The sequence below is a fragment of the Salvia splendens genome, chromosome 11 (assembly GCF_004379255.2).
Source record: "Salvia splendens isolate huo1 chromosome 11, SspV2, whole genome shotgun sequence".
Classification (NCBI taxonomy): domain Eukaryota; kingdom Viridiplantae; phylum Streptophyta; class Magnoliopsida; order Lamiales; family Lamiaceae; genus Salvia; species Salvia splendens.
In genome coordinates, this window is record NC_056042.1 from 4,792,002 (window position 1) to 4,806,843 (window position 14,842).

Genomic DNA, 14,842 nt, shown 5'->3' on the forward strand with positions numbered 1-14,842 from the left:
TTCAATAGGATCCCAAAGGCAATATAATTAAGAACTAGATTTTGAGAAGACCCTCCAAAAAAATTAGTTGATCCTTTAATAACCCGATAAAAACTAAAACGAGTTTTAAATAAAATGGATAAAAAATAAATGAGAAATTGCAATCCCCATATGAATAGTAGGTATCTAATTTAATTCTTTTATCCTACCCGCCTTGGAGTAGTATTTTATATCGATATTTTCGACTGAAGATTTCTTACCATTCTAAAATATTTATTCATCTTTATAAATAGCAATCAAACTGTTAATTCCAATACTATCTCTGTATCCTCTAAAAACATTTTGCATAAAGTAGTTACATAAATAGAATAGCAAACAAGACAGAACGGTACAGATTAATCACAGCATCCATTGGCAATCAACAGGCAAGCTGTTCAAGCCCAGAACAAGCAACCTAACCACCATATGCAAAGCAGATAAACTAACTGAAACAATCTCATAAAACGTGGATGTTCAGATCCCAAACTTGCTAAACCTAAGTAGTAAGTAACACTACTTGGCCAAGCCTTCCCATAGAAACTCTTAATTTCTCTCTTCACTCCAAATTTCAGCGTTCGATTCAAATTTCAAAATCATTACTATTTCTCAAAAACAGAAGCAAATAAGAAATAAGTCATTCAATCATATGAAATTGGAACAAGCGAAGTGATCGATAATTCGGCATATGATCCCAAGCAACACAGACACACTGCGTGAATTTATTTAACGATAAATATAAAAAAACAGTAACATTGCAACGGAAACAATGACCTAACGCAAAGTGATATCGGAAGAGATGAATTGAACCTCTGCAGGGCTGGTTCTCTCCTCTAAATCAGAGTAAATATTCGTAGTTGATTGCGTTTGAGCTCTCCTATCAATCTCACTGATCATAAAAAGAGGGAATTTTCAGAAAACGACCTCGCCGGCGGAGAATTCACGTTGGGAAATGACTAATGAGACATCGATTTTGGGCCATTATGCTATTTCTAGATAGTATAGGGATCTCATAATAATAACATAACGGCTGAGGATATAACTGTAATTACACTGGTTAGGGTTTTTTTTGCTAAGAGGTTAAATATCAGCACGCCGTCGCGGGCTGCATTTCTTCCCTTCTGCTGCCGCTTCGTTACTCCCAGCCGTAAATCATGGGTAATATCATCGTTTTTCTTTCACATTGACTACAACCTGTTGTCGTAATTCGATCGGTGATTTATTTCCGGAGAAAATGTTCTTCTTTCGCAGGTATCTCACGGGATTCCATGCACAAGAGACGTGCAACTGGAGGAAAGAAGAAGGCGTGGAGGAAGAAGCGAAAGTAACGATCTCTCCTTTCTCCTTATTCAATTTTTCTACATTTTCCTTCCGGCAATTCATATGTTACTGAATTTGATTAATGTTTTCTGAATTGATTGAATTGAGTTACTCGCTGCAAGTTTGCATAGATCGATTATTTAGGGTTGCAGTATTAATTTGTGCATTCGGTGTTCACTGACCACCATAGCGCATATCCAAGCATTTTGAAAAAATATAACAATATAGTCAATCCATTCTCACCAGATACTGGAGTATGTTTTTATATGGTGTTATTAAGTGTATCATGTGTTAGTACTATTAAAATCCGAATAATTTTAACCATATCTAGATCTATGGATCTATGTCGATGTTTATGTTGTTTCAGTAGTTATAATAATTGTGTGGCACCAGGTATGAGCTCGGAAGACAACCGGCCAACACAAAGTTGTCGAGCAACAAGACTGTGCGAAGAGTGAGAGTTCGAGGAGGCAATGTGAAATGGCGTGCCTTGAGGTTGGATACAGGAAACTATTCTTGGGGTAGTGAGGCTGTAACCAGAAAGACCCGTATTCTGGATGTCGTTTACAATGCATCAAACAATGAACTGGTCAGAACACAGACATTGGTCAAGGGAGCCATTGTTCAAGTTGATGCTGCACCATTCAAGCAGTGGTACCTACAGCACTATGGAGTCGAAATTGGCCGCAAGAAGAAGGCTGCTGCCAAGAAGGAAGGAGAGGTATATCTTTGCTACATGCACAATATATTGCTTTACCCGACCTGCCTTTTGGAAATTATACGTAATTAGCGGAATTAATCCTTTTGCCCTTTCCTGGTTTAGGAAACCACTGAGGCTGTTGCTACTGAAGAGGTAAAGAAAAGCAACCATGTTCAGAGAAAACTAGAGAAACGTCAGCAGGACCGAAAGATCGACGCGCATATTGAAGAACAATTTGGTGGTGGTCGTCTTTTGGCAGCAATTGCCTCTCGCCCTGGCCAGTGTGGCCGATGCGATGGGTATGTGTTTTACACCTAAAGCTGTTTACTAGACTCTACAAGTTTGATTACAACCTGTGACATTCTCTAGTGCAACTTGTTCATTGTGCGGATGATGGGTCTGCTGTGTTAGGTTCCATTAGCATTGTTTGTAGTCTATGATTTTAAATGGCAATCTTGCGGGGAGTTCTTTTTGTTATTCCACTTTTATGCTTCTATTAATTGTTTTCAAATTTGATTTTAAATGTCTTTTTTTTTTCCTTTCTGGAAATAGGTATATTTTGGAGGGCAAAGAATTGGAGTTCTACATGAAGAAACTCCAGAAGAAGAAAGGAAAGGGTGCAAGCAGTTAAATTAAGTATCATTTCATCATGTGTAAGGAAGAGCAGATTAATTGCTTTAAACATGGCACACTGTTTCTTTTTTGAAATTCATGTTTTTTAGTTATCGACATTTTGTTATTTCTCTATCAAGAATCAAGATCTTTTTTTTGGTAACAGAAATTACGAAATTTTAATCCCTTATTTTTGTCAGATCTCTGCATCTTTACTCACAGTTTGTATGCATTTGAAAAGCTTTCCATCAATATTCATCTTTTTCTTTGATTAAAGACGAAAAGAAACCAAATTTTGATTAAAAGTTTTTGAAAGGTCAGTTTCCCTGCCATTGTATGGCTAATGGCTGACAATTAACTAAGGTCCATTCTTTGTTTTAAAAATATGTATTTTATTATTTTGGTCTAGATTATTTATTTAGTGTTTGGGTATTTAGTTAGTGGTGTCAAACTTATAAGATCAAACTCGCCTTGATGGTCAAATTTAACAACACTATTATTTTTGTAGTTGAAATATACTAGTAATTCACAATGTTAATTATCTTAAGCTATCAAATTTCCTGCCCTGGATCATAATCGCAAGTTATTCAGGTATACGCACGAGATAATTTAACCAAACGACATCGTCACCAATGATATATATATATTACTTCTTCCATTTGTTGGCTGGCTCCTTTTGTACAACCACTTCCATAAGTGCTATAGGTCAGAACCATAGCACTTACTTTTGTACTACTACCACCACCACCACCACTACCACCACCACCACTACTACTACTACTACTACTACTACTACTACTACTACTACTACTACTACTACTACTACCACCACTACTACTACTACCACCACCACCACTACTACCACTACTACTACCACCACTACTACCACTACCACTACTACTACTACTACTACTACTACTACTACTACTACTACTACTACTACTACTACTACTACTACTACTCAGTTTCTCGTAGAATAATGAATTTCATAATCTAGATAGAATTGAACAAGCTATTATGAAAGGCTACTGTATCAATCCGACATTATTACGTTTGCTTATCGATTATGAAAATATGTGGTCTTGGCTAATTATGTATTGCTTCATATAGATATGTATTTTTCACAATCACATTACCTTCTTATGCTGAACAGTGATAATTGATTTGCTAGAAGTATTACTATCGACTTATTGTTATTGCAAATAAATCATGTCATAGGAATACCTATGTTGATAATATCATATCGAAAAGTAGTAATTAATAAAAAAGAAAGTCATGTTTGTAATATCAATACTACTACTCCTATATTACTTCTAATATTTTATACTAATAAATAAATAAATTAATATTCATTTATTTAATTATATACATCTCAGCCCAAGAAAAGAGCCCAATAACAAGTTATAAACATAAATAGGTGCAGGATACGAATATTAGGTTAGACTTTAGGAAGCAGAAGAAGAAGACGGTTGCTGCTCTGCATATTTCTTCACGTCGGAACCCTAATCCGGCGGAGCTGTCAGTCAATCATGGGTAATAACATTGTTTTACTTTCACTTTGAGAACATCCAATCGGTACAATTCGTCGGCGATTGATTTCGCGAAAAAATGCTCACCTTTCGCAGGTATCTCACGGGATTCGATGCACAAGAGGCGTGCAACTGGAGGAAAGAAGAAGGCGTGGAGGAAGAAGCGAAAGTAACGTTCTCTCCTTTCTCCTTGATTCAGTTTTTTTTTTATTGAATTTGATTATTGTTTTCTGATTTGCTTGAATTGAGTTACTCGCTGCAATTTTGCATAGATCGATTATTTAGGGCTGCGGTATTATTTGATGCTAATCTATTGATCGGAAATCATACTACTATTTTGAAAAAGACAGTTGACTATGCTATGCCTTGTGTTCTATTTTAGTTACTATAATCGTATATAGTGCTTATTAGGTATCTGCTCTAAAATTCTGAATATTTTAAAAATTAGTCTATATATGAACCATATGGACAGATAGATCTAGTGAGCTATGTTGTGTCAGTAGCTATAACCATTGTGTGCTGCTAGGTATGAGCTCGGAAGGCAACCGGCCAACACAAAGTTGTCGAGCAACAAGACTGTGAGAAGGGTGAGAGTTCGGGGAGGCAATGTGAAGTGGCGTGCCTTGAGGTTGGATACTGGAAACTATTCTTGGGGTAGTGAAGCTGTAACCAGAAAGACCCGTATTCTCGATGTGGTTTACAATGCATCAAACAATGAGCTGGTCAGAACACAAACTCTGGTCAAGGGTGCCATTGTCCAAGTTGATGCTGCACCATTCAAGCAGTGGTACCTACAGCACTATGGAGTTGAAATCGGCCGCAAGAAGAAGGCTGCTGCCAAGAAGGAAGGAGAGGTATATCTTTGCTATCTGCACAATATACAGCTTGCCTGACCTGTTATTTTTATTAATAGATTGGCTGATGTTTTTTGGAAATTATAATTAGCAGTATTAATCCTTTAGCTCTTTCCCGGTTTAGGAAATCACTGAGGCAGCTGCTGCTGAAGAGGTAAAGAAAAGCAACCATGTTCAGAGAAAACTAGAGAAACGTCAGCAGGACCGAAAGATCGACGCACATATTGAAGAACAATTTGGTGGTGGTCGTCTGTTGGCAGCAATTGCCTCTCGTCCTGGCCAGTGCGGCCGATGTGACGGGTACGTGTTTACACCTGAATTTTCTAGGCAATACATGTTTCATTACGACCTGCATTAAGGCAATAAGATTGTTCTATGACCGTTTCCAGTCCATGTTGTTCATTGTGCGGGTGATGTGTCTGCCGTGATTGGTTTCATGTCATTAGCATTATTTGTAGTCAAAGTGTATGATTTAAATGTGAATCTAGCAGGGTTTCTTTATTTGTTAACGTTTATGTTTCGAGCCACTTAATTATGTTGTGTTTCCTCTCTTCTTAACCAGTTTTTAGATTTTAATCTGCATTGCTTTTTAAAGATTTATTTAAATGTTTTTTTTTCTTCTGGAAATAGGTATATTTTGGAGGGCAAAGAATTGGAATTTTACATGAAGAAACTTCAGAAGAAGAAAGGAAAGGGTGCAAGTAGTTAAATTTGAAGTGTCTTTGTCATTTCTTTTCCTTTATGTGAGGGAAACCGTATTAATTGGCTGAGGTTGTTAATTGTTATATATTGTTGCTTTCTTGGTATTCATGTTTTAGATCCTTTTTTTGGCTTGATTGTTACTATGTTTTTTGGTGCTGAGTTATGAATATTGTTGATTCTATTTCTTTAAATTAACTTGTAACCTGTCGATATTCTTTTTTGGTTACAGAAATTGCAAAGTTTAATTGCGAACTTCTCTGCGGTTTATAGTAAGTAACATTTAAAAGTGTTAGAATCAACCAAAATATATAAATTGAAATGAATAACGTTCAACGTACATCAAACGAGAATGGTACTCAAATAAAGTGTTCTAACGTTCAACGTACATCAAACGAGAATGGTTTATAGCGTATTATTTTTCATATTATACGATATCAAACTTGATGGTTCATGTTAAATATTTCAACTGCCAATACTGTATCCTAAATTGCCATACTAATCTGATCAGAATGTAATTGACTTTCAATTTTTGATGGAACTAAAAATTACAACTATGACTCAATACATTAAGAGTATATAGAACCAAAACTGTGGAGAACTAATTATAGACTTTTTCTATTTTTTATAATGAAAAAAACAATGATAATAATTAACAATGTAACAATATAATAAAATATCATTATAGAAATATTTCATACTTGAATAATGTGTTCTGACTTCTGAATGAATTGCCATCTACACCGTTTAAGAGGATCTCCAATGGCGGCGTCAGCGTAGGCACGCCGATTTTTCGCGAACGCCGGTGCTGACGCCGAACCATTGCAGCCGGCGTCAGCAAAACCGGCGTCAAAATCGGCGCGCCTACGCCGATTCTTGGACTGACGCCGATTCTGACGCCGACTCTCACGGCGCCATTGTAGGCCCTGAATCGGCGTCAGAATTTTATTTTTTTTTAAATTTTTCGAAACACTATATATATGCGCTTTGGATGTCATTTTCATTCGCACCACTTGTATTAACGAGTACTCTCTCTATCTATATTTCTGTACAAGATCAATAACGAGAAATGAAGAACAACTACGAAGGTACTCCAGTGACAACCGGGTCTCAGACTCCCCCGACTCCCGGGGGAGGGTCTCAGACTCCCCCGGCTCCCGTTGGAGGTGGTTGGCCTCCGATGACCGGGTACTACAACATGAACCCGTGGCAGCAGATGATGCCACCGATGGTCGCCGGGGGGAAGTTTGCCGGCTTGGCAGGGGGTACCGCCGATGCAACCCCCTATGCAGATGATGCCGGGGTGGGCACCCGGGATGCAGCCACCGGCACAGCAGATGATGCCACCGCCGCAGGGGACGCTCGGGGGGAAAACGTCTATCGACCGGCTTTGGATTTTTCCACCGGTTCTTCGCACACATCGACCCCAACGGATGCACAGTACACGCCGTTTGAGAGCTTCTCCTTAGAGGAGTTGGGTTTTGATATTAACGAGGTTCCGGAAACCCCCATTCCAAGCCGGGGAGTAGGGCGGGGTCCGAGCGCCCCTAAGAAGAAGGGCAAGGCCAAGAAGGTAGGCGAGTCGTCGCAGCCGGTTGAGGATAGCGGGGTCCGGAGGAAGTAGACGGATGCGGAGAACGTTGCGCAGGCCAAGGCGTGGGTGAGTGTCTGCGATGATCCTCTCGTTTCGAACAACTAGAGGATCGTCAACTTGTGGGCCAAGATAGCCGCAGCCTACAGGGCATTTTGCCCTGAAGGGAGACCGCGCACCGGGGAGGAGTGCCGGAAATGCTGGGACCGAATGAGGTCTGCCGTCTCTCGATTTTCGGGTTTGTACGCCAACACCCTCCGCATGCGGACCAGTGGCCAAACAGAGGAGGACTGCAGGAGGATTGCGGAGAGAGCCTACCCGGATCCCGGGAAGTACTACGACTTCACCTACTGGACCTCCTACCTTGTGCTCCACGAGTCGGAGAAATTCTGGGCAGGTGTCGAGGCTGGCTGACCGAAGAAGCAGAAACTGAACTATACCGATGAGTATAGCGGCAGCAGCGGTGGTTCCCACGACCTCCCCGAGACGGCCCAGGAGCTCCCGACCCCTCGTTCGTTCGGTCGCCGACCTCGCCCGGTTGGCCAAAGGCGGGCGCAACGGGAAGTGAGGGGGGGCACCCCGAGTTCCCAGGAGGTCCAGTCGGCATCCCCCCTCGGCAGGTCCATCGATGAGCTCAAATTCTTCGCGCGTCAACAAACGCGCGCTCAAATGGTGAAGACCTTAGCCGACTTCCAGACGGCGGTGGACCCCGAGCAGAAGACTTATCTTCGCGTATTGCTCCGGAGCATGCGTGAAGAATTGGAGGGGTTTCAGAGGGATACCGGCGGGAGTAGCGACGGCGTTGGGGGCGACGGAGGCGGCGGCGGCGACGACGAAGTGCTGGGCGACGACGGAGGCGAGGACGGCGGCGAGGAGTGATTTTTTATGTATTTTTTTTTTGTACTTTTTAATTTTGTATTTTGTTTAAATTAATGTATTTTTTATAAATTATTGTACTTTTTTATAAATTTTAATATTATTATTCAATTTTCTTGTATTTGTCTCGTAAATTAAATTCCGTATGTTGCTACGATTGTAAATTAAATTATATAATTGTTATTAGTGATGTGGATAGGCTATGGGAGAGCTATTGCATGTCCAGTTGCATATCCAGAAGATGTGGAAGGAGGATTTTAGTGCAAATGATGTGGCAGTGGGAAGGTTATGAGAGGGCTATTGCATGTGCAGAACCATTGGAGATGCTCTAAGATCATAATAAGGAGACAAAATATGTATGTACGTGTCCATCTCATAATTTCTTCTTCGAGAGGTAAATTTCCTAAATGAAGTGAAGCCAAAAGATTATCGATTATGACTGAAATGATTGATAATTACAATATGGAGTATTAAAAATGGAGTACAATTATTTAAAATTTATAAAGTATGCTAATATTTAGAATAATGAGCATGCTACACACCTTATTATGTGAGCTCCTTATGTGAGCACCATTCTCATTTGAAGCACGTTTAGCATTGTTCGTTTTGATTTATATATTTAGTTTGATTCTAATACATTAAAAAATGTTATTTAAAATTTTAATTTCACAAAATTTATAAAATTCAAAGCACCATTTGTTATTTTATTAATTTATTTGAAATTATAGAGAAAACGAGCAAATTGAGCTTTGATTTTTATGAATTTTGTGAAATTAAAAATTTCAATAATATTTTTTTTATGTATTAGAATCAACCTAAATATATAAATCGAAACAAACAACGCTAAACGTGCTTCAAAGAAGAGTGATGCTCACATAAAGTGTAGCACATCATTCCTTGTGAGAAATGATGTGCGCATGAGATAAGGAAACTCCACCGTATTTTCAATAATAATTACTATAATAAAAATTCATTCTAGAAGTTTAATTAGTTGAAATATAAGCTCAAATAAGGAAACAATATATACTATGTAGTACATATTTGCAGATTCCATAATTAAACTGTGAGGTTTTCATAATTACAATATCTCGGAAGTTAAATTTCATAAAATAAACTCAACTATTTTCCTTGTTGGAGTTTGATTAGGAATCAATCCCTAATTAAAACTAATACAAATCGCCTATAAAATGTAGTCTCCGATACAAGTTGCAGAAGCCAAAACGCATAGAATTATCATTAATCATGAGGATGAGGAGATTTCAAACTGTTGGCAATTGAAACTAAAAATATAACATATAACTGTCCCACATCGGTGTCAAGATAAAACTGAAACTAGTATATAAGTCTCATGGGCCCCTCCTCCTATCACCAATTGGTTTTAGGATGGAACCCACGGATTTCTATCATGGTATCAGAGCGGGTCGCCGACTGTGGGTCAAATTTAACTGACCCAGCAGTATATCTGGGCCGAAACCGAAAAAAATGACTGACCCAGCAGTATATCTGGACTTAAAAATTTGGGCCAAGTGGTCCAACCGATCGAAAAAAAAATTGGGCCGATTGTCCAATCGATTAGAAAAAAGTCCAACCCCTCCAAGGTTCACCTTGAAGGGTTTGAGGGAGGGTGTTGGCAATTGAAACTAAAAATATAACATATAACTGTCCCACATCGGTGTCAAGATAAAACTGAAACTAGTATATAAGTCTCATGGGCCCCTCCTCCTATCACCAATTGGTTTTAGGATGGAACCCACAGATTTCTATCAATTGGCAATTGAAACTAAAAATATAACATATAACTGTCCCACATCGGTGTCAAGATAAAACTGAAACTAGTATATAAGTCTCATGGGCCCCTCCTCCTATCACCAATTGGTTTTAGGATGGAACCCACGGATTTCTATCATGGTATCAGAGCGGGTCGCCGACTGTGGGTCATATTTAACTGACCCAGCAGTATATCTGGGCTGAAACCGAAAAAAATGACTGACCCAACAGTATAACTGGGCTGAAAATTTGGGCCAAGTGGTCCCAACCGATCGAAAAAAATTGGACCGATTGTCCAATCGATTAGAAAAAAGTCCAACCCCTCCAAGGTTCATCTTGAAGGGTTTGAGGGAGGGTGTTGGCAATTGAAACTAAAAATATAACATATAACTGTCCCACATCGGTGTCAAGATAAAACTGAAACTAGTATATAAGTCTCATGGACCCCTCCTCCTATCACCAATTGGTTTTAGGATGGAACCCACGGATTTCTATCACAAACTATACCTCGTGAATTGACAACACAAATTTTATGTCAAGTAGCAGCATCCTCAGCAGCCGATATCTCTAGCATTAAGTTAAGGTATGTCTTAATTTTCACGATTTTATAACACTATATTGACTATTTTTTATTTTATTTTTTATCTTGGCTATCTTGTATACATTTTATTGAATACGTACTGCAAGTTTACAACACTGCATAATACTATTTAAAGTTAAAATAGATTTAAAAAATACTAGCAAACACATGAAAATCTTCAATCAAGATGATCAACCATTTCACTTGTTTCTCATTATACTATACTTTTACGTACTATCTTGACTCACTTTTACTTTTCTTATGAAAAACGACATTATTTAATTTAATTTATTTATTTATTTATTGGGAACACAGTTGTAAAGAATTAAGAGAAATTGCTGAAGATGAAGACGTCTACCGACATACAGGGCTCTAACATACCAGTGCTTCTCTGGACTTAGAATCATTACCATAACATGATGCTGAAAGTTTTATATGCATTCATATTAACTAATGTATATTAATCATGATTTAAGCAAGTATATCATGCAAACATAATAAAAAACACTCTGAATTTTGAATATAGTACTTCAATTCCTATAGCTTCGATTCTGAATTTTAAACTCATATCTACATTGTTGTCTACCATTTAGCCTGTTGAAATCAGAAGATCATAGATTAGTATACTATTCAATAAGTTTCCATTCATGGCATATTATGTATATTATTGCAAGAGTTCTGATTTGAAGCTTTATTTGTCCAGTTATGTTATACTAAACACTTTGATAATATGAGAATCATAGTTAAAGAAATTGAGTAGAAGTTGTTATGGCAATGAGTGTTAAATAATGCTCCAATTTTGAATGCAGTTGAATTCAATCATTCTATGCACTTGACTTACTTTAATTTTTTCCACTTAGAAGAATCCAGTTAAATCTATTAGATAAACTGTGTGTATTATAAAAAAGACTACAACAATCTATATGTGCAATCCATCCCTATCAATGTTTTTCATTAGCAAAATAGCCTCATCTTCCTGTAATTAACAATTGGACAAGGGATTAACATTATTTGAATCCTAGAATTTAAAGAAATATATAGAAACACCATTTAAGTCCAATATTAGTATTCACAATCCTTTTTTTCCTATTTAGAAACAGTGTAGAAGTTAATGAATAATCTTTTACAAGTTAAGTCTCTGAAATTAACAAACACAGCTGATTCAGATAATTTCAATCACATACAACACTAACAAACATATAGAAACACAGTTTCTCTATGTATATTTGATTGAATGAAATCAGTCAAAGAACCATGTGTTCTAATAAAAACAAATCTGTATACTTTAGTATTTTGCATGTGTGAATCTCTTAACCTCATTGTTTAAACATTCAGTCAGGAAAGCATATCATGAATTAAGACTAATTTGAAGTCATTTTTGTAATATTTACTATTAGCACATCAGTAATTTTAAGCTGAATTTTGTAAGCCTATTTTGCAGGGTTGTGATTACTGATAATCATGATAAACTGAAAGGTCTTCTTGGTTTATGTGTAGTTCTAACCCTTTAAATTTCCAGCATTCCCATTATCATATCTCTCAGTTTTTACTTATCTATTAATCTATAATTCTCATAACCTTCTTCTTTATCCTATGTATATAATTTGTTTACATAGTTTAATGTCATCATGGTTTAGAAATAGTTCTATACCTCCTAAATCTTAGCTTTTCCATTTTCATTTATTTGTCATATTAGCCTATAATCTCTCTCTCTGGATACACATATCAAACGAATAAACAAAGAAGAAATTGAGAAAATCTGCAATAATCAGTAGTTTGCCATCTAAAACCTTCACAAATTCAAGTTCAGGTACTCATCTTCTTATTTCTGAGTTTTCTTTGCATCCTTCTGTTTCTCAAATGCCTTTATGTTGAGCTTTTAAACCTTGATCCTTCTATTGAAAAAGGCTCAAAATTCAACAATTGCATAAATATGTTTATGCATAAAAATATGACAAAAATATTGGCACAAGTACGATTTCACTCCATCTTTGAAGCTGTTTAGTAAAAATTTTAAGCATGCATAGAAGAAATTATAGTGTTATGTCTTCTATAAACATTGAGACTCATATAGAAATAAGCTGATAATTTAGATCTGGGAATGAATTAAAACTACCTCTTGGTGTTCAGGTCTGTTTGTTACTCTAATCTTCTGGCCTTTCTTCCATCGGCTTCAATAGCGTCCGATTTCTTAATAATTGTTGCCTCATTCTTGCTTAGATTTAGTCTAATTTGTGAGAATCGTGTAGAAAAATGAATTTTCTCAGCTTTCTTAAAAAATGAATTGTTACCTTTTTATTGTTTGTGGGCTTTTTTCAATTAATAATTGGGCTATGATTTACTTTATTTGGGTTGTATTGTTTGAGATTTTAGTTTAATTCTTATTTGGGTTGTAGTGTTATATCTATTTGGCTACTTATTTTTGTTGTGGCCTGTTTTTAGTTAATATTCTATATTAACTAAATAGTAGACGAGAACTAAATATTCAATTGTTTGCTCGGGATAAAAATTTACGGAGTTTGTAATGTTGGATTCGTTTGGTCAAGGTTTTTTTTTTGGAATTATTTAGAGTACATTTATAGTCTTATCGTATCTTAAGCGGATTTAAAATCTCAACATTGTTTTTGAATATTATAAAATGTGTCTACAAATTTTTGACATTTATGGAGTAGTGTAAATTGTTGTCTAAACCGTTGTATAGTTTTACTTGCATTATTATTTTGGTCGAAATTAGTCCATTTCTTAATTTTTGTTAATAATAAATCAATTTAGTCCATTATAAATTTAATTATATATCAGTTATTTCGATTGTACTAACCATGTGTTTGCATTTATTATGCGAAGCTAATATAGATGTATTTGTTCAAAGTTCAATAGCTAATTAGGTGATTATGTTTTGGAGGGACAAATGTTGGCTGGCCATAATATTGAGCATAAAGTTTTGATTCCTCGAATGTCTTTAATTCCTTCTGATCCAAGGTTGCCATTCAAATTTCAGCAACGACAATTTTCTGTGGTTGTGTCGTATGCAATGACCATTAACAAAAGTCAAGGTCAATCTTTGGCTCAAGTCGGGTTATTCTTACGAAAACCAGTCTTCAGTCATGGACAATTGTGTGTTGCTATATCTAGAGTTACGAGTCGTGCAGATTTGAAGATTTGGTTTGTAAACATGACGATGATGATAGTAGGGGTGATTCGATTGTTAATGTTGTTTACAAAGAAGTTTTCCAAAACTTATGAACTATCGGTGTGTTTTTGTTTTCTTAAGATTTGGTCCCTACATATGAATATTTGTTTTTTTGTTGATCACATTTTATTGGTCCCTACATAATATACAATAATTAAATATGAGTATTATTATAAATATTTTAATAATTTGCCTAAAATTATACTCACTTACTTGAGTCATTTCTATTTTTTGCTAAAAACAAAACATCTAATCTCATATACTTTATTCTTTCTTTTACATTACTCTATCTTATTTCTCTTACTTTATGGGCTCATCTACTTTATTTAACTCATTAAACACAACTTTCTTAAATCCAGTGCCGTAAAGAAACGTCTCAAGTAACGTGGGACAGGGGGAGTAATAAATTGATAGTATTATTTTTTAAAATAGTTTAATAGATTGAATCTATAAAAATGGTTATTTCAATGGGTTTATTGGTCACTTTTCTTTGTGAAGTTGAACAATTTTTGGTAGAGTTATCGACAGTAAAATAGCTAGATTGAACTTGATAGTGTTGGTGGTGTCGATTTTTTTGATGTATTTCGTGGATTAAAAAAAATTCTTTGAATTATCAATTGCTATGTGCTTGGTAGAGGCAGTGATTATGTTTTAGGGTTTTCAGCTTTGATTTGTTTGACTTTTTTGTATAATGTAATTTTTTAAATAATTTGTGTGAGGTAATTCACAACTTATACAAAATGTTTCATTTTTATTCTTTCTCCACTCAAGTCACAAAATAAAATTTTTTATAATCTCTTTCCGAAATACTTTATTTAGAGTGAGATGATACGATATACATTTCTTTTAGTATTACAAAGTGTATATAATGATATTATTTCTTATTTATGTTGAACTACTTTGAATTCGTAGTATTTAATAAGTAAAAATCATATGACCCATGAGTCGAGAAGGGAGAAGTATGAATCTGTTAGATTACCTTTTATACAATACAACTATTAGTTTGCTGTAATCGTTCTAAGTTTTGTTTTATTAATGAGAATGTACATTTTTGTTGATCAGAACTTATGAAATACTCCCTCCGTCCCAAGGAAGATGACTCATTCCTT

General features: G+C 36.1%; 2 protein-coding genes across 3 annotated transcripts in view; both read left to right on the top strand.

Annotated features, from left to right (window-relative positions):
* LOC121756375 (peptidyl-prolyl cis-trans isomerase FKBP16-1, chloroplastic-like) overlaps positions 1-14,842 on the top strand; it is a 542,442-nt gene that overhangs the window by 439,804 nt on the left and 87,796 nt on the right. The window lies entirely within an intron of this gene.
* LOC121754324 lies at positions 1,080-5,958 on the top strand. The gene is made up of 10 exons (XM_042149703.1): positions 1,080-1,173; positions 1,267-1,339; positions 1,729-2,056; positions 2,159-2,334; positions 2,588-2,654; positions 4,090-4,180; positions 4,273-4,345; positions 4,703-5,030; positions 5,155-5,330; positions 5,661-5,958. Exons 1-10 carry the CDS (start codon positions 1,170-1,172, stop codon positions 5,737-5,739), a joined length of 1,395 nt encoding a protein of 464 aa, XP_042005637.1. The 5' UTR covers positions 1,080-1,169; the 3' UTR covers positions 5,740-5,958.